General features: G+C 52.0%; 2 protein-coding genes across 9 annotated transcripts; both read left to right on the top strand.

Annotated features, from left to right (window-relative positions):
- The first annotated feature begins 138 nt into the window (after positions 1–138).
- TBX21 (T-box transcription factor 21) lies at positions 139–18,690 on the top strand. The gene is made up of 6 exons (XM_084748742.1): positions 139–807; positions 14,782–14,936; positions 15,234–15,355; positions 16,744–16,902; positions 17,047–17,108; positions 17,325–18,690. The coding sequence occupies exons 1-6, from the start codon at positions 320–322 to the stop codon at positions 17,944–17,946; spliced, it is 1,608 nt and encodes a 535-aa protein (XP_084604868.1). The 5' UTR covers positions 139–319; the 3' UTR covers positions 17,947–18,690.
- LOC311578977 (uncharacterized protein) lies at positions 11,912–13,921 on the top strand. Of its 8 annotated transcripts, XM_084749112.1 has the most exons (3): positions 11,912–12,530; positions 12,627–12,650; positions 12,699–13,430. In XM_084749112.1, the coding sequence occupies exons 1-3, from the start codon at positions 12,306–12,308 to the stop codon at positions 13,131–13,133; spliced, it is 684 nt and encodes a 227-aa protein (XP_084605238.1). In that variant the 5' UTR covers positions 11,912–12,305; the 3' UTR covers positions 13,134–13,430. The 8 variants fall into 8 exon arrangements, with proteins under 8 accessions (XP_084605238.1, XP_084605231.1, XP_084605236.1 ...); XM_084749105.1 differs by adding an exon at positions 13,549–13,921 and having other exon boundaries at positions 11,912–13,203; XM_084749110.1 differs by having other exon boundaries at positions 11,912–12,218; positions 12,363–13,430.
- Positions 18,691–19,623: the final 933 nt, after the last annotated feature.

Below are 19,623 nucleotides of genomic sequence, written 5' to 3'. Positions count from 1 at the left end.
CTCACCAAAAGCAAGTTAGCACTGTATTAGCCACGAGGGGGCGGGGCGAGGCGAGGCGGGGCCGAGGTAGCGGGGTGAGGGGGCCCAAGGAGCTTCATAAAGCCACAGTAAAGGCCGCCGCGCCGCTAGTGACAGCAGCCCGCTGGAGAGAAAGCCCCAGAGCAGCTGCGCGCCTACCCAACGCGCGCTCAGTAGCCAGGCGTCCCAGCCCCGGCTCGGGTGGAATTCCACTTCTCTCTGGACCCCGCCCCCGTCGCCCCTGCCTCCAAGACCCTCGGGTCTCCTCGGCGGCTGCGGGAAGGCGCCCAGCCCGCCGCGGATGGGCATCGTGGAGCCGGGCTGCGGAGACATGCTGACCGGCACCGAGCCGATGCCGAGTGACGAGGGCAGGGGGCCCGGAGCGGACCAGCAGCATCGCTTCTTCTATCCCGAGCCTGGCGCACAGGATCCCACCGATCGCCGCGCAGGTGGCAACCTGGGGACGCCCTACTCTGGGGGCGCCCTGGTGCCTGCTGCGCCGGGCCGCTTCCTCGGCGCTTACGCCTACCCGCCCCGGGCCCAAGCGGCCGGCTTCCCCGGGCCGGGCGAGCCCTTCCCGCCGCCCGCGGGTGCGGAGAGCTACCCTCCCGGGGATGGCTACGCGGCTCCGGACCCGCGTGCCGGGCTTTACCCAGGGCCACGCGAGGACTACGCTTTGCCCGCGGGGCTGGAGGTGTCCGGGAAGCTGAGAGTCGCACTCAGCAACCACCTGTTGTGGTCCAAGTTCAACCAGCATCAGACAGAGATGATCATCACTAAGCAAGGAAGGTGAGTGTGGCGTGCGCCGAGCGCGGCGGGCGAGCTCGCAGGGCGGAGCCGGAGGGAGTCTGGCCCCAGTGGCCCGCCAGAACAAGGACTTTTCTCTTAAAAAAAAAAAAATTCAAATTCTGAAGCTGCACGTTGCTGAGTCTTCGTGTTCTCAGCCTGAGCTTCAGTTTTAGAAGACCGGGAAGCCGAACGCTCCGGGGAGCCGCGGGTTCTGAGGGTAATCACACCAACAGTCAGAGAGCACGAAAAAGGACAGAGATGATGGTGTGCGCGCAATTAGAAGTTTACTTTGGTGCAGAGGAGAGGGTGACTCTCGTTTCACCAAGAGTTGGCCGGAACCTCAGACTTGCTCCTTGCCTCAGTTTGGGGTCTCGGTGGGCATGGGGAGCATATATTGGACCTGACAGGAGCTGGACGCCTCTCAGTCCCTGTGTATGGGAAACTGAAGCGTTGGGAGCAGAAACTTCTGGCATCTCAGTGTTCCTGTTCCTTTGCCCCTGATGTTGGGGGGGGGGGGTGCAGACTGGGATTTGGTGACATGGAGAAGCGGTTGCCAAGTTTCTTTTCCGGTCTTACTTTGAGATCATATGTCTGGAGAGAGAGAGAGACACAGAGAGAGACAGAGAAAGAGAGAGACACACAGACAGAGAGAGAGAGACAGACAGACAGAGACAGACAGAGAGAGACAGATACAGGCACAGACACAGACACAGACACAGACACAGACACAGACACAGACACAGACACAGACACAGACACAGAGAGATTTGCAGAGCACAAACGCCCAGGGCCTGAACATCACCAAACTCAAGACCAGTCGCAGCTGGTGTCCAGTCTTGTAATGTGCCCTTTGAGGCTGCTCCCTAAGAACATGGCCACTTCCTTACCCGGATGTTCACCAGTCCAGCCTGAGAGAGGGGGGTCCCCTGAAGCTGTTGCATTAGTTGTACGGTTTGTGGCTCAGCCTTGCTGCTTCCGGGCTGGAGTCTCTTTGCTGAAGAAAGAAAGAGAAACTTGCAGTTTGTGAGGGGTCATCTAGTACACAGCCCCCCAGTGGACCGACCCTCTTGTGTCTTATAGGAAGAGGCAGCTACCTGTCTCATGGGGGACCAGCCAGGGCTTTGCCATTAGTGAGTTAGGATATGGGATGTCAGGAGGGAGAGTCAAGAGATTGCAAGGGTGGGGTTCCTCGAATATATTCCCTTCAGACGATGAGGCGTGCGGGGGTGGGGTGGGGGGTGGGGTGGGGGGTGGGGGGTGGGGTGGGGGGTGGGGGGGTGGGGGGTGGCTGCCAACTACAGCTGGTTTCCAGCTGCTGACCTCTTCTCCCTCACTGGCATGAACCCAGAATAAGCCATGAGTTTGGTTTTTTTGACCTACCCTTTATCTCCAAAGACTTCTGAGGGTTCCCCTCTGCTCCCCCAAGCCCTCTCTGGGTGTCTCAGGCACTGGCCAAGTTTCTAGTCCTAGAGTGTCTGAACAGGCCCAGCGTCAGTAAGGGACTCATCTGAGGTCACACCTGCAGGGCCGGGACCAGGACTCACATGGTACCATTGGCTCTCCTTTCTCTGGTCGCCACGCCACCGGTAAAAACAGCCACCCACACTGTCTGAAGGCCTCGCATGGTGCACCCCGCATGCATGCTTTCACTTCCATTATTTCACAGTGAGTTAGGCGGGGCAGGCATGAACACTGAGGTGCGGGGGTAGCCAGCGGCTCATAGTCTAGCTCTGTGCTTTGCGGTGTGTCGTCGAGGGGGGGGGGGAGGGGGGAACAGGAGGGCTTCTCATGCCGGGGGGCGGGGTGCCTGGCCAGGCCTTCTCCTTTGCACTGTCAGGTCTCAGCTCCTCCAGTCTGGAGGGGTGGGCTGGACAGAGCATCCACCATAACTTCAGTGACTGAAGCTGAGCTGGGTTGGGGCCTGTCTGTCTGTGGGCTGTCCGGGAGGGGGGGGGGAAGGCATTTGGAGGGACACACTCTAACTGTATCACTGACTTGACTCCAATGGCCTCTTCTCCTGCCTGTTCCTTCCTACTGCATACTTTTCACTTGTCCCCCTTCTTTGGATCTACGCCTTTCCCTTTCTCTCTCTCTCTCTCTCTCTCTCTCTCTCTCTCTCTCTCTCTCTTTTTAGTGCTGGGATTGGGACCCAGGGCCTAAGGTACGCTAGACACATTTTTCAAACCAGCTGTGGTAATGCGCCTCTGTGGTCTCTGTAATTGGAAACTAGCCTGTGTTACGTACATAGTGAGGTCCCCCCCCCCCTTTTCTTTTTTTCTTTTCTTTTTTTTTGCTACGTAGCAAAGGCTTCCTTTCAAACTGTAGATCTTCCCGCCTCTGCCTCCCCAGTGCTAGGATTATAAGTGTGTGCCACCATGCAGAACCAAAATCAGTTTACTTTTCTTTTCAAAGCTAAGAACTGAACCCAGGACCCTGTGTGTGCTATGCAGATACAGACACGGCCTGCTACTGCGGTACATTCTTGTTTGTTTGTTTGTTTGTTTCTCTGTGTAGCCTTGGCTGTCCTGGACTCACTTTGTAGACCAGGCTGGCCTCGAACTCACAGAGATCCTCCTGCCTCTGCTTCTGCCTCTGCTGGGATTAAAGGCGCCACCACGCCCCACTCTGTGGTATACTCTTAACCAACTTTTTATTTCGACAAATCCCACTATATAAAAGTAAAAGATCAGGCGCGGTGGTGCATTTAATCCCAGGACTCAAGAGGCAGAGGAGGCAGGCAGAACTTTGTGAATCTGAGGCCAGCCTGGCCTACAAAGTGAGTTCTAGGACAGCCTGTGTAACAAAGATGTTACACACAGGAACCTTGTCTGGAAAATAACAACAACAACAACAACAACAAATTAATTCATTAATAATAAAACGATAGCAGGCCTGGCTTCAAATTTTTTCAGTATTAGTCTGGTCTTTGTGTGTGTGTGTGTGTGTGTGTGTGCGCGCGCGCCCCCGCGTGCGTGTGTGTGGCTATTTTATTTGGTTTTTGCTTTGTTTTTAAGTCAGGGTCTTGCTCTACAGGCTCAGCTGGCCTGGAAATCACAGAGGTCTGCTTGCCCCTGCCTTCTGAGTGCTGCCATTAAAGGCATTCACTATGTTGTGGTTATTTTGAGATAGGATCTTGCCATGCAATCAAAACTGGCTTGCAGTTGGTGATGATCTTCCTGCTTTGAATCTTGTGTGTTGTATGTGTGGTTTTCGAGACAGGGTTTCTCTGTGTAGCTGTGGCTGTCCTGGACTCACCTTGTAGACCAGGCTGGCCTCGAACTCACAGAGATCCACCTGCCTCTGCCTCCCGAGTGCTGGGATTAAAGGCGTGCACCACCACGCCCGGCCTTGCTTTGAATCTTTATGTTCCTCTGAAAACGAATTTTTGAGGGGTATTTTTTTTGGGGGGGGTTAGGTGAGACGAGGTCTTACTTCATGTAGCCCAGGCTGGCCAGGAAGTCTCAATCTACCTACTTTAGCCTCCTCAATGCTAGGAGTTCGAGTGTGCACTGGAGCCATGCTTGCCTTGAAAGTGGAACTGGAAAAAAAAAAAAAGTAATAGCCTGGCAGAATGGCTCAAAGGATAAAGACATGGGCTGCCGCACCTGACCTGAGTTTGCCTGTCAGGACCTGTGCGGTGTAAGGGGAAACTGACTCCCACAGGTTGCCCTCTGACTTCCAAACATGCGCGATGGCACATGAGTACTGCCTACCACCTCCGCCATCCGCAAAATGAAAAAAAAGGGAAAGAATCCCCACCCCCCCCCCACCCCCTGCGCCCGAGAAAAACCCCAAAACTGGGTTGGCGAGAGAGATGGCCCAGTCAGTGAAGTGTTTGCTTTGCAAACATGAGGACCTGAGTTTAAGCCCCAGAAGCCACGTTAAAAACAGATAATTAAGTCGGGCACAGCGATACATGTCTTTAATCTTGACACTCAGGAGGCAGAAGCAGGCAGGCGGATCTCTGTGAGTTTGAGGCTGGGTCTAAATAGTGAGTTCCAGGACAGCCAGGGCCACACAGAAAAACCCTGTCTCCCAAAGCAAACAAATATATAAACAAACCAAAAAAAATGGAAGAAGAAAAGTGGCCAATTAGCCAGGTATAGTGATATATGTAATCCCTGGGCTTGATGATGAGCCTGGATTAACCAGAGAACTCTAGGCCAGTGAATGAAAGACCCTTTGTAGAGCCAGATAGATAGATAGATAGAGCGTGAGGAATGACATCTCAGGCCATCCTCTGACTTCTACACTGACGTGTGCATACTTGTGCATGTGCACACACATGAACAAATAAATAAATAGTAATAATAATAAACACGATTAGCAGCAGGTTGAGGTAGCACAGGCCTGTAATCCCAGCACTCTGGGAGACAGAGGCAGGCAGATCTCTATGTGTCCAATGCCAGCCTGGTCTACAATGGGAGTCCAGGACACCCAAGGCTACACAGAGAAACCCTGTCTTGAGCCCCCTCCCCCCAAAAAGATACGATTAGCAAACCTGAAAATGAAATTCCAAAATGGCCTTCTGAGTGTTTCATAAGAGTGAGCTTGCAGCTGGGTGGTGGTGGCACACGCTTTTAATCTCAGCACTAGGGAGGCAAAGGCAGGTGGTTCTCTGTGAGTTCGAGACCAGCCTGGTCTACAAGGTGAGTCCAGGACAGCCAAGGCTACACAGAGAACCCTGTCTTGAAAAACAAAAAAACTAAACAAAACAAAAAGAGTGTGCTTGCATCGTGTGTGTGTGTGTCTCTGTGTGTGTGTGTGTGTGTGTGTGTGTGTGTCTGTCTGTCTGTCTGTCTGTCTGTCGATCCTCACGTTTGCAATCCTTCCTAAGGCCACATTGCATGACAGAGGGTCCCTGTTGGATGGGGGCAGTGGTTCTTCATCATTTCCTTTGATGCCTTTCTTTGGGTCAGATCCCAAGGGGAGGGGCCCCATCCTGGAAAGGAGACAGGATACACCAAGATTGATTCAGCCCTGCCACGCCCTATGGCCTCTGCATCTTCTCCTCTTGAGCTCCTGTGATTGTGAGGTCCTGGGCTGTTTCCTTTTGCTGTAGAGTTTTGAGCTCAGAGCAAGTCCCCTCGGTCCCCCTTCTTTGGTAGGCCAGCCTGTCCCTCTGTGGGTTCCAATGACCTGCAAGTCACCACCGCATCACCCACGGCCTTCTTTCTTTTTGAAAAATTCTTCCATCCCAGACCTCCCCACAGCCCCTCCGCCGTTCATCCTGGGCTGACTCAGTCTGTCCCTGGGCCTTCCTCTTCCACCCACCCACCCGGGACCCACCCACTAGTATGGATCAGTGTTAGTGAGGCTTTTGACTAGGTGGAGAGCAGGTTGGGTGACGCCTGATGGGGTGGTTCAAGTGGGGCTCAGATAGGGAAATTGAGAGTAAGAAGAGTTTGTGGTGGGCCTGAGAGATAGCTCAGAGGTAAAGGTGCTTTCTGCTAATCCTGAGGCGCTGAGCTCAGATCCCTCCACAAGCCTATGTGGGCTGGGTTACCCCACCACACAGACATACACATACGTACAAAAAAAAAAAAGTAAGATTTAAAAAAAAACTTGATTCCCGCCCTCTCCCCCTTGGTTTGTTTGTTTGTTTGTTTTTGTTGTTGTTGCTGTTTTTTTTTTTTTTTTTTTTTGCCGGGGGAGGGGAACCAGGAGGTGATTTCAAGACAGGGTTTCTCTGTGTAGCTTTGGCTGTCCTGGAACTCACTCTGTCAACCAGGCTGGCCTTGAACTCAGAGATCCACTTGCCTCTGCCTCCCGAGTACTGGGATTAAAAGCGTGTGCCACTGCCTCTCTGCTAAATGTAAATACTTGAAACAAAACAAAAAAAACAAGGAAGAAGTCTCTGGGGTCTCCATTTATGTGTTTCTGGAGCCGGAGCAACCTGGGGATGCTGCACACAGGCCGTGCCAGTGTCCCTGTGAGCAGTGTGTGTTGTGCATGGGCTGCTAAGTACAAATAACAGCAGGGAAGAGAGGCGGGTCTCGTGGGTGTGTGGGTGGGTACTAATTGCTGGTAATCCCCACTTTTCTGGCTGTGATTGGTTGATTATTATAATTAAGATAACTGGGGAGAGCTGCTTGTTGAGTAGCTCAGTTTGCGACCGCATTTGGTTATATGAAGACAGGGTGGCGAGAGCGCCTCCCACTTCACGCGAGGTGGCGCTGCAGCCGCTGCCGTGGCTTCCTTCTTTCCGTCTGCCCAACTCTCACAGTTTTTCATTAATTTTTTTACTTGTTGTTTTATTTTTAAATTTATTTATTTATTTATTTGAGTTTTTCAAGACAGGGTTTCTCTGTGTGTAGCCTTGGCTGTCCTGGACTCTCTTTGTAGACCAGGCTGGCCTCGAACTCACAGAGAATTACCTGCCTCTGCCTCCCTGTGTGCTGGGATTAAAGGCATGCGCCACCACGCCTGGCTAAATATTTATTAATTTTTTTATGGGTACATGTGTGTGAACGTATGTATGTATATGTTATGTGTATGAAGGGGTCTGTGGAGGTTGGAGGTCAGAGCGCCTAGAACTGGAATTCTAGGTGGCTAGGAGCTTATATAGGAATCAAGGACCTATGTAAGAGTAGAAAGTCTCCCTTTTAAAAAATTTTTTTTTAATTTTTGTTTTTTTAAGACAGGGTTTCTCTGTGTAGCCTTGGCTATCCTAGACTCACTTTGTAGCCCAGGCCGGCCTTGAACTCACAGAGATTCGCCTGCCTCTGCCTCCAGAGAGCTGGGATTAAAGGCGTGTGGGATTTTCTTTTTTTTGAGACAGAGGCTCACTCTGTAGCTAGCCTGGAGTCTCTTCTGTCCCAATCACCCTTGAATTTGTAGCACACTTTTTGCCTCGGGCTCTGAAGTGCTTCGATCATAGGTGTGAGCCATTACATCCCACCAACCTTTTAAGAGTTATTGTATTTATGTGCATGAGTGTGTCACTCACATGGATGCATGTCTGTGCACCATGTGCATGTCTGGTACCCTCAGAGGTCAGAGGAAGATGTTGAAATTGGAGTTATTGATAGTTGTGAGCCACCATGTGGGTGCTGGGAATTGAACCCAGGCCCTCTGTAAGGAAGAGTGCTTTTAACTGCTGAGCCACCTGGATTTCTGTTGTTAGTGGGGCCTCGTGGATGCTATGCAAGCATTTTTTAAAAGATTTATTTATTTATTATGTATACAACATTCTGTCTGTGTGTAGTACTTGTGTGCCAGAAGAGGGCACCAGATCTCATTATGATTGTGAGATACCATGTGGTTGCTGGGAATTGAACTCCTGACCTTTGGAAGAGCAGGCAGTGCTCTTAACCTCTGAGCCATCTCTCCAGCCCTATGCAAGCATTCTTATACTGAGTTACCTTGCTAGTATTCATATCTTAAAAAACAAAACAAAAACCCAAGAAAACACTTGTTTTGGGCTGGAGCTCATAACCATCTATAATGAGATCTGGTGCCCTCTTCCAGCCTGTGTAAATAACAAATAAATAAATCTTTAAAAAAACAAACAACAACGACAACAAAACCCCACTTGTTTCGGCTGGGCATGGTCACTTGTGAGGCAGAGGCTGGCAGATCTCTGTGAGTTCAAGGCCAGCCTGGTCTACAAAACTAGTCCAGGACAGCCAGGTCTGTGTTACACAGAGAAACCCTGTCTCAAAAATCAAAACAAAACAAAACCAACAAACGAAATCCCATATGTTTCAAGAGCCCTCTTTCTCCTCCTCCCAAGCTTGGACCTAGGAGCGGACTAGGAATCACAAAGTCGCATGACAGTGGTTACAGCAAAAAAAGTCTAGCTGTTCTTTTCCTGCTCCAGGGACGGTACCGCCAGCTGGCCCTGCAGAAAGTTAGTTGACATCTGAAACTAGTCCTTGGTTTGTTTTAGAGACAAGGTCTCACTGTGTAGCCTTGATTGGCCTGGAACTCACTTCGTTCCCAGCTGTGTCCCACAACCCTGTGAAAATCATCCCTAGATGAGTTAGGCCTGGGGGCAGCAGGGAGTGACAGGATTGTGAATCTGTCCCTGAAGGTGGCCTGGTGAGTGGCTTAAGGAGGTCAAATGTACCAGGTTCATCTCCACTACTGCTTTATTCCAGCAAAGAGATATGTAAATCAGGGAGTTATTTTGGGATTCTAGCTGCTGGTAATTTTAGCCCTGTATGTGTTTGTGTGTGTGTGTGTCTGCGTGTGCATGTACAAGTGTGCGCATGTGTGTAAAGGCAATTGGTCAACCTGGCAAGTCTTTCCTCAGGAATCATCTTCTCTCTCTCTCTCCTGCCTTTTTTTTTTTTTTCTTTTTTTCTTCCGAGACAAGATTTCTCTTGCAGTTCTGGCTGTCCTGGACTCACTCTGTAGGTCAGGCTGGCCTTGAACTCACAAAGGCCTGCCTCTGCCTCCCCAGTGCTGGGATTAAAGACATGCACCACCACACACCCAGCTCTTTTTGGTTTTCGAGACAGGGTTTCTCTGTGTAGCTTTGGCTGTCCTGGACTTGCTTTGTAGACCAAGCTGGCCTTGAACTCACAGAGAGCCGCCTGCCTCTGCCTCCCAAGTGCTGGGATTAAAGGCGTGCGCCACCACACTGAACTTTCCTATGTTTCTTGTCACCCAGTATCAGTATAAAAGCAGGACAGTGAGGCAAAGACCACAGCAGGGGCTGTCATCAACATCTCTCCATAAACCTCAGTGTCTTCGAGTGTAAAGCTTCAAGGGACATTTTCTGTCTCGAAGGACAGGCTTGCCGAACTGCTTAGTGCATTAAGTAGAGGACCAATAAACGTATTCAAAGGCTGGTGATACGGCTTAGCCGAAGAGCACTTGTCTAACATAACACAAGGCCCTGGGTGCTTGGTACTGAGTGATACAAGGTACTCAGTACTACCCAGAAAGGTCTTGCCTTCTATGCTTTAGAATAGAAAGTGTGAATGGGACTGGCCACTCTATAAGAACCTGTTTTTCGTTAGTTGGGTTTTTTGTTTGTTTTTTTAATGTGTATGGATGTTATGTTTGTATGCATGCACGTGCACCACATGAGTGCCTAATGCCTGCTGAGGCCAAGAGAGAGTGCTGGATGCCCTGGAACTGGTCTTTTGTTTTGTTTTGTTTTGTTTTTGTTTTTGTTTTTCGAGGCAGGGTTTCTCTGTGTAGCCTTGCCTGTCCTGGACTAGCTTTGTAGACCAGGCTGGCCTTGAACTCACAGCGATCCGCCTGCCTCTGCCTCCCGAGTACTGGGATTAAAGGCGTGCGCCACCACCACCCCCCGGCTCTGGAACTGGTCTTTGTGGTGTTTGTGGGCCTTCGTGTGGGTGCTGAGAATCAAACTCAGGTTGTCTGGAAGAGCAGCCAGTGCTCTTAACCCATGAGCCATCTCTCCAGCTACCTTACCCTTTTTAAGACAGAGTCTCTCTGTTATGTCACTCTGGCTGTCCTAGAACTCCATATGTGGACCAGGCTGGCCTCTGACTCACAAAGATCCACTTGTCTTTTCCTGAGTGCTGGGATTAAAGACAAGTGTCACCAGGCTTAGCAGATGGATCTCTGTGGGTCTGAGGCCAGCGTGGTCCACATAGCAAGTTCCAAGACAGCCGGAGCCACATAGCGAAACCCTACTTCAAAATAATATGACAAAGCTGGACAACGGTGGCACACACACTTTCTTGCGGTTTTTGGCTTTTTGAGACAGGGTTTCTTTGTGTTGCTTTGGCTGTCCTGGACTCATTTTGTAGACCAGGCTGGCCTTGAACTCACAGAGATCCGCCTGGCTGGTGGTACACACCTTTAATCCCACTGTTCAGGAGGAAGAGGCAGGCAGATCTCTGAGTTTGAGGCCAGCCTGGGCAAGTTCCAGGACAGCTAGAATTACAACAAACTCTTGAAAAAACAAACAGACAAATAACAACAACAACAGATAATAATAATAATAATAATAATAATAATAATAATAATAATAATAAATAATAATAATAACATGCACCACCACCACACCTAGTCCCTTGGTTTTTGTTTGTTTGTTTGTTTGTTTTTGGTTTTACGAGACGAGGTTTCTCTGTATAGCCTTGACTATCCTGGACTCACTTTGTAGACCAGGCTGGCCTCGAACTCACAGGGATCTGCCTGCCTCTGCCTCCTAAGTGCTGGGATTAAAAGCATGCACCACTACCGCCCAGCTTCAGTTCCATATTTTTAACATTTATTTTGACCTATGTGTATGTGTACTTCCATGAATTTATGGGCATCATATGTGTGCAGGTTCCTGTGTAAGCCAGGGGCTGTTGAATTCCTTGAAATTGGAGTTGCAAACACTTGTGAGCTGCCTGATGTGGTGTTGGGAACTAAGCCTGGATCCTCCAGGAGGGCAGGAAGTGGTCTTAACTACTGAGCCATTCTCCAGTTCAGAAACTATGATCTGAGTGGCTTACAATGAGTTGGTGAGAGAAATGAATTGAAAATATTCTCCCCACCTCAGTTTTTCTTTCTTTCTTTCTTTCTTTTTTTTTTAGTTTTTCGAGACAGGGTTTCTCTGTGTAGCTTTGGCTGTCCTAGACTCACTTTGTTGACAAAGGCTGGCCTCGAACTCACAGCGATCCACCTGCCTCTGCCTCCCAAGTGCTGGGATTAAAGGCGTGCGCCACCACCGCCCGGCTCCCACCTCAGTTTTTCAATACTTAGCCTTTGGACTAAGGATGCGGCTGAGTTTGTAGAATTCACTAAGTCTTGGGTGGATCCCTAGCACTAAACAGACTGAGCATAGTTGTGCACACCTGCAATCCCAGCACTTTGGAAGCTGAGGCGGGAAAACCGGAAGTTCAAAGTCATCCTTAGCTACATTGTGAGCTTGAGGCTTGTCGAGTCTATAGGCTTCTTCATTAAGAGACCAATGCTTTCCTAATCTGTATGGTCCCTTGGGAGGCGGGAGGCGGGTGGGAGTGAAAGGGACATCCAATGAGTGTTTGACGATGCTGTTCTGACAGCCCCACTCTCCCTGCTGGGGCATGAGGACAGCTCAGCTAGTGAAACTGGAGATGACTCTGAGGCGGCTGGTAGTGGTGGTTGGGATGACGAGGTTGTGGCGAGAGTGGATGGAGGAGATGGCGCTGGTAGTGGTTGCAGATAGGAAGGCTGCGATGACGGGAGGGCAATGGTAGTGATGGCGGTAATGGAAGCAGTGACTGTTGTGATGGCAGATGTGAGGCGGTGACTGGGACTGTGACGGAGAGAGCGGAGGTGGTGGCTATTGCGATGGTGGAGGCGGTGGCTGCAGTGAGGATGGCTGTGGTGGAAGCATTGCTGGAGTGAGGGTCGGGGGTGGCTTGGATGGAGGTGGTGGTTTGAGAAATAGGAGGTATGGTGGAATCAGTGGCTATAGTAATACGATTGAAGAGGTCACGGCTGTAGCGGTGGTGGAGGTGGTGGCTGTAGCGGTGGTGGAGGTGGTGGCTGTAGCGGTGGTGGAGGTGGTGGCTGTAGCGGTGGTGGAGGTGGTGGCTGTAGCGATGGTGGAGGTTGTGGCTGTTGTGATGGTGGAGGTGGTGGCTGTAGCGGTGGTGGAGGTGGTGGCTGTAGCGATGGTGGAGGTGGTGGCTGTAGCGATGGTGGAGGAGGTGGCTGTAGTGATGGTGGAGGTTGTGGCTGTAGCGATGGTGGAGGTGGTGGCTGTAGTGATGGTGGAGGTGGTGGCTGTAGCGGTGGTGGAGGTGGTGGCTGTAGCGATGGTGGAGGTGGTGGCTGTAGCGATGGTGGAGGAGGTGGCTGTAGTGATGGTGGAGGTTGTGGCTGTTGCGATGGTGGAGGTGGTGGCTGTAGTGATGGTGGAGGTTGTGGCTGTAGCGATGGTGGAGGTGGTGGCTGTAGCGATGGTGGAGGAGGTGGCTGTAGTGATGGTGGAGGTTGTGGCTGTTGTGATGGTGGAGGTGGTGGCTGTAGCGATGGTGGAGGTGGTGGCTGTAGCGATGGTGGAGGTGGTGGCTGTAGCGATGGTGGAGGTGGTGGCTGTAGCGGTGGTGGAGGTGGTGGCTGTAGCGGTGGTGGAGGTGGTGGCTGTAGCGATGGTGGAGGTGGTGGCTGTAGTGATGGTGGAGGTGGTGGCTGTAGCGATGGTGGAGGTGGTGGCTGTAGCGGTGGTGGAGGTGGTGGCTGTAGTGATGGTGGAGGTGGTGGCTGTAGCGGTGGTGGAGGTGGTGGCTGTAGCGATGGTGGAGGTGGTGGCTGTAGCGATGGTGGAGGTGGTGGCTGTAGCGATGGTGGAGGTGGTGAATGTGTTCATAGTAGAAATAACAGAGCTGATGGGTGGAGAGACAGTGCTGGTAATCATGGAGGGGTAATGGCAGTGATAAAGACTGTGGAGGTGACTGAGGCAATGCTGGAGGTTGTCATGGTAATGACAGTGTCAAAGTGATGGTGGAGATAGCGGTGAGAGCGATGGTGGTTGTGATAGTGGACATGGTGGTTGTACTATCGCGACGACGGGGCAGCGATGGTGGAAGTGGTGGGGAGGCCATTGCAAGAGAGGGCTTCCTTCCCAGGCTCTTTCACTTTAGAACGATGGCAGACGATGCAGACTCTGACCCGCCAACTTCTGCTTTTCCCGGGACGCAGGACTAAGCATAAGATCAATGAGACTAAACCTAGGGTGTCCGAAGGCCCAGGCTTGGGGCGGGCCATACTATAGATGTTTGTGTGGGACGGGGAGGCTGTGTGTGAACACCGTGGGGGCAGGGATGCATTGCAGAGGGCGAGTCACCCGTGGAGAAGTGGAACCGAGGCACAGCCACCTTCCGGAACTATCTTTGGGGTGCTGGCTGGTGCTTCTGGCCCACGCAGGGAGCACGCTAATGTTCGTCAGTGGTTTCCAGATAAATATCCGACAACTGATCTTTTGAGAGTAAAACAATTTCACAAGTCTACAGACTGGGATGTAGCTCGGTGGCAGAGTGCTTGCACAGTATGCATATGCGTGAAGTTTTAGGTTTAACCATCGGCACCACAAAAAGGCAAGCACTGGGACTGGAGAGATGATGGCTCAGAGGTTAAAAGCGCTGTCTGTTCTTCCAAAGGTCCTGAGTTCAATTCCCAGCAACCACGTGGTGGCTCACAACCGTCTATAATGCGATCTGGGCCCTCTTATGGTATGCAGGCAGAGTACTGTGTAAATAATAAATAAATAAATCTTTAAAAAAAAAATAAAGACAGGCACTGATTTGTAGCGTCGCTGATTCCCGCCCACCTCGCCAACAAGATGGGGTTGAACGCAGAGTCGGAGGGGGATGATCGGCAGCCATTGCCCGCTCCTCTGCTATTTCGTACAGCAGATTGTGGCCTCAAGCTCAGGCCACAAGACAACATAGTAAAACACCGAAAAGACACTCTTAGTGGTGTGTGCTCAGCTTTTAGTAGAATGTATAAACTGTCGAATTTGTACAGTTTGATTGTTTGTGTTTTGTTTTTCAAGACAGGGTTTCTCTGTGTAGCCCTAATTATCCTGAAACTCACTTCTGTCTACCAGGCTGGCCTCGAACTCAGATATCTTCCCACCTCTGCCTCTCAAGTGCTGGGATTAAAGGTGTGCACCACCACTGCCTGGTCACAATTCAATTTAAGAAAAAAGATTTATTTTTTAATAATGTGTGCGCGTGCGGGGGTGGGGGGGAGGGAGGGGCGGGGCCGCTGTGGAGGCCAGAGGCGTTGGATCACCTTGGAGTTGGAATTACATGCTGTGGTCAGCTGCCTGATGTAGGTGCTGGGAATTGAACTCAGACCCTCTGGGAGTATGTGCTCTTAGCCGCAGAGCCATTTCTCCAGCCCTACGAATTAATTTTCCGTTACATCTATACTTAACAACCTCACTTGTGGCACATTTGCCAGTTGGCTCTTGTGAACAGGTGGAGGGCTGGCTGCAGCGCGCGCATGCGCACTGGTGACTGCCCTGAGCTTGGGCCGATGGACCCCGGGGGCCCTCTCTTTTCTTCGCAGGCGAATGTTCCCGTTCCTCTCGTTCACTGTGGCCGGGCTGGAGCCTACTAGCCATTACAGGATGTTTGTGGATGTGGTCTTGGTGGACCAGCACCACTGGCGGTACCAGAGTGGCAAGTGGGTGCAGTGTGGAAAGGCAGAAGGCAGCATGCCAGGTAAGACCCCCCGCCCCGCGGGAGTAGTGGGCGTGCTTTTTTTTTTTTTAAACCAAGACTGGGCGCCCCCTGGTGGATTAGTCAAGCCTTTGCCCTTATATCGTCGCCCTTCCTTTGGCTTGTCACCTCTTCTCTGATTCGGTTTAGCTCCGCCTCTCCCCTCCCTTGCTCCTGCTCAGCCTGCCTGTCCCCTCCCCTGCATCTTTCTCACATTCCTCTGAGAACAGGACAAAAAAAAAAAATCCCACATCTCCAGGGGTCTGTTCAATACTTAGCAATAAGGCTAACTGTCCACAGGGAACCGCTTATACGTCCACCCAGACTCCCCCAACACCGGAGCCCACTGGATGCGTCAGGAAGTTTCATTTGGGAAACTAAAGCTCACCAACAACAAGGGGGCTTCCAACAATGTGACCCAGGTAGGACTGTCAGCCCCATCTGCCCTGCATCGAAGACCCCTCCTCTCACACTTCCTAAGACCAATGCTGTCTTCCCTTCCCTCCCCTCCCCTGCCCTGTCCTGCCCTCCTTTCCTCTCCTCCCTAAATAGCCAAGGATGACCTTGAACTTTGATCCCTCTGATCCCGAGCGCTGAGACTACAGGCATGCACCACCACGCCTGGTTTAGCGTGGTTCTGGATGTGGCCCCAGGGCTTGGTGCATGCTAGCTAGGCAAGCACGCCCCACATGGAGCTACTCCACGACCCAGCCCCCTTCCTTCCTCTCTGAATTCTGGCTCTTTCCTACCCACCTTGGTAAGACAAGGAGATGGGATGGCACTGGATCTCTGGCAGGGCTTGCTCTCAGGTCAGCACAGGCCAAACCCAGCCTTGATGGGTCCTAGTGTCCCAGGGAGTGGATGCAAAGTGTCTTCGTATTGAGCATCCGTGGGCTTGCTTCTGCTTTGTTTTTTTTACATTCACTTGTGTGTCTTATTGTGAGCGTTGAGTGTGCCGTGGTGTGTTTTGTGGAAGTCAGAGGACAACTTGCTGGAGTTGGTTCTCTTATTCCACCGCATGGATCCCAGGGGTCAAGCTCTGGTTGCCAGGGTTGGCAACACATGCTGAGCTGTCTCCACAGCCCAATCCTGTGAGAACCCTGAGCCAGGGAGACAATTCAGTGGGTAAAGCATTTGCCTTGCAAAGACCAAGACCCAAGTCTCATCCCTAGACCCCATGGGGTTTTTTGTTTGTTTGTTTGTTCTGTTTTTTTTTTTTGAGACGGGGTCTCTCTGTGTAGCCTTGACTGTCCTGGCCTCACTTTAGAGTCTAGGTTGGCCTCGAACTCACAGCGATCCACCTGCCTCTGCCTCCCAAGCGCTGGGATTAAAGGCGTGCGCCACCAGGCCCGGCCCTAGAACCCATGTTTAAAAAAGAAAAGAAAAGCTGGCTGCACTGCCATGAACCAGCCATTTTAGCATTGAAGAGGCAGAGACGGGTGGATCCCCAGGCTGGCCAGCCTACCTGGTGAGTACCAAGAGCCTGGCTCCAAAAAGGTGGATGGTGCCCGAGGTCGTTCATTTATCCCGGCACACACACGAGCCCATAGAGGCACACGTGTGCTCATGCGTATACAACCTCATGGTCTCAAGGACGTGTAGGGTCAGCAAAGCGACAAGAGGTTAGAATAGGTGCCCCAGAGAGAAGCTGGTAGGTAGGGGTGGATGAAGACAGAAGATGTACTCAAGCATTCTCACTGCAGGGCTGGGAGTTATTGGGGGGTGGGTGGGTGGGGGGATCCAGATATGAGGCCGCCATGGGGTCAGGAGTTCCTCCCATGACCCTGTCACTACCTGGCTGCCTCTCTAGATGATTGTCCTGCAGTCTCTCCATAAGTACCAGCCCCGGCTACACATCGTGGAGGTGACTGACGGAGAGCCAGAGGCCGCCTGCAACGCTTCTAACACTCACGTCTTCACTTTCCAAGAGACCCAGTTCATTGCAGTGACTGCTTACCAGAATGCTGAGGTGAGGGGCGTGGGGTGACAAGGGCCTCTGGGGACAGGCATCTGCTGAGGGGCAGGCACAAAGTCTTTTTGTGGGGTGGGGGTGGGGGAGCTAAGGAGAAGTCCCTGAACCTCAGGCTCAGGCAACTCGGTTTCCCCTCTCCAGATCACTCAGCTGAAAATTGACAACAACCCCTTTGCCAAAGGATTCCGGGAGAACTTTGAGTCGTAAGTGCATTGGACTCAAATCCCCTGGGGTCCCCCTGAGACTGGGGACTGTAGATCAGTGCTCAGCATGTCCTGTCTCTGCTTTGGGGCGGGGGGTGGGGTGGGGTGGGGGTCTGCAGGGAATGCAGGCCAGGGAAGGAGGAACAGAGAAGGGAAGAGACAGGCTTATGACTTGGTTTCCCTTTTTACTGTTTCTATTTACTTTCCCTTTTGTAGCATGTACGCGTCGGTGGACACCAGCGTTCCCTCCCCACCTGGACCCAACTGTCAACTGCTTGCGGGGGACCCCTACTCCCCTCTTCTATCCAACCAGTATCCAGTTCCTAGCCGTTTCTACCCCGACCTTCCTGCCCAGCCCAAGGATATGGTCTCACAGCCTTACTGGCTGGGGACACCTCGGGAACACAGTTACGAAGCTGAGCTCCGAGCAGTGAGCGTCAAGCCCACGTTCCTGCCCTCTGCCCCCGGGCCCACCGTGCCCTACTACCGCGGCCAAGAAGTCCTGGCGCCCGGAGCTGGTTGGCCTGTGGCACCTCAGTATCCTCCTAAGATGAGCCCAGCTGGCTGGTTCCGCCCCATGCGAACTCTGCCCGTGGACCCTGGCCTGGGATCCTCAGACGGGAGAGGGCCAGAGGAACAGGGATCCCAGTCATCGTCGTCGTCGTCGTCGTTGTGGACTGAGGTCACCTCCCTCCGGCAGCCGGAGCCCAGCGACTCAGGACTAGGTGAAGGAGAGTCTAAGAGGAGGCGGATGTCCCCCTATCCTCTCAGTGGAGACAGCTCCTCCCCTTTTGATAAAGAACCCGAAGGCCAGTTTTATAACTATTTTCCCAACTGAGAAGACGCCACGGAATCGGAAGGTGCCGACTAACTTAGAAGACAGACACGGGGCGAGGGGGAGAGGGGGGGCCGAGGAAGCCCGAGCTCCCGCCATCCCTTCCCTGTACAGTGTGATGGGTTGGGGGAGAAGAAAGGCTGGAAGGATCCTGGGGTTCACTTTGTCTCCTGGCCCACAAGGAAATGTCGTGTCAGGAGTATCCCCTGCCCCTTCCTCTGCCCGAATGACAGTCACGTGCCAAGTGCTGCTTCTGACCGATGGTTCCGTGAGGGGGGCGGGGGGGGGGGGCGCCGAGAAGAATGGGCTCCGGGAAGTTTTAGACCCAGAGGGACATCATGGCTTCCGGAAGTGTGGCAGGGTCAGGGTCCAGGACCGGAAACCGGCTCTCTTCCCGCCCCACCTCCCCTCCCCGCCCCTCGCTAAGCAACTTTCAACTGTTGGTCTAATCACCTTGCCCACCTGCGGGGAGACAGGAGAGTGGGTACAGAGGAAGGGATTGGCGGGGCTCGGGTTTCACCAAGCGAGGTCACTTTGAACCAGTGTGTGCGCACATGCTCCTTTCTCTCTCTCTCTCTCTCTCTCTCTCTCTCTCTCTCTCTCTCTCTCTCTCTCTCTCTCTTTTATTTCTTTGGGAGTGGGAGGCTATTTATTGTAGAGAGAATGGTGTTTGGATATATTTCTTTTGTTTTCATCACTTTCTGAAAATAAACGTGGAACCGGTGTGTCCTCGTTCTATGGCCAGTGTGAGGAGGTGTGGGCCGAGGTTTGTTGACGTGGCAAAGCCGTTCTGTGGGCTCTTGTTTGGGGGGGGGATAAACTGTTAGGAACCTAAAGTGTCCCCACTTAGGGATTAAACTGAATTAGAGCATGTCTTGTCCTCAGCATTGATGATTCATACCACCACATGTGACCAAAGGTGTCTTGTCACCAAAGAGTCCCTCAGCCTCTGTTGCCTGCTGCTCGGTATCCCAGCCTGGGGACAGGCAGTATGAAAGCAAGGTTAGGACCAGGCTGGGTGGGGCAGGAGCCCAGGAAAGCAAGGACTCTTGATTTATCTTTGTCTTTTAACGCTCTCCATTCTTAGGTTTGTTCAAGTGTTAAAGGCGTAAGTGAAAACTGTACCACGTGACATCGCCATTCTTTGCAGGTCAATATCAGCCACACACTAGCAGTTTCATAGGAGGCAGCTCAGTACATGGGCAGGTTTTGGAATAGTGCTTGACAAAGGCCTAAGCCTGAGAGCTGTCACCGTCACCTGGGAGCCGCTGGGCGTGTGGGTTCTCTTTCCCTCTCCCTCTTTTATTTCGTTTACTTATTTCTTTTTCTTATTTAGTTTTTATCCATAATCATAAACTTAAGCCTGCAATGCAGCTGGACTTGGAGGGAAATTGGGAATCTATAGTCAGTGAGGGATTACAGGGTTCTGCCAGCAGATGGGCGGGGGCTCCCTGGGGCTACATAAGGATTGGCCTGGTGGGTGAGATGCCTGCCCTAAAGGCAGAAGGATTAGAGTTATCCACAGGCAGAAACGGTGCTCTTCTTGCTGGTCTTGAAATTCCTGGATCCAAAAGACCCCATGGCTTCCGTGATGTTTATGCCTTCTTCCGCCTTCCCAGAGCCACATGCTGGCATCTCACCACTCAGTCTCAGCAGTGCAGATAAAAAAAATAAAAATAA

Source organism: Acomys minous (assembly GCF_964271855.1).
Source record: "Acomys minous genome assembly, chromosome: 12".
NCBI lineage: Eukaryota > Metazoa > Chordata > Mammalia > Rodentia > Muridae > Acomys > Acomys minous.
This window is presented reverse-complemented; position numbering and strand designations above follow the sequence as displayed.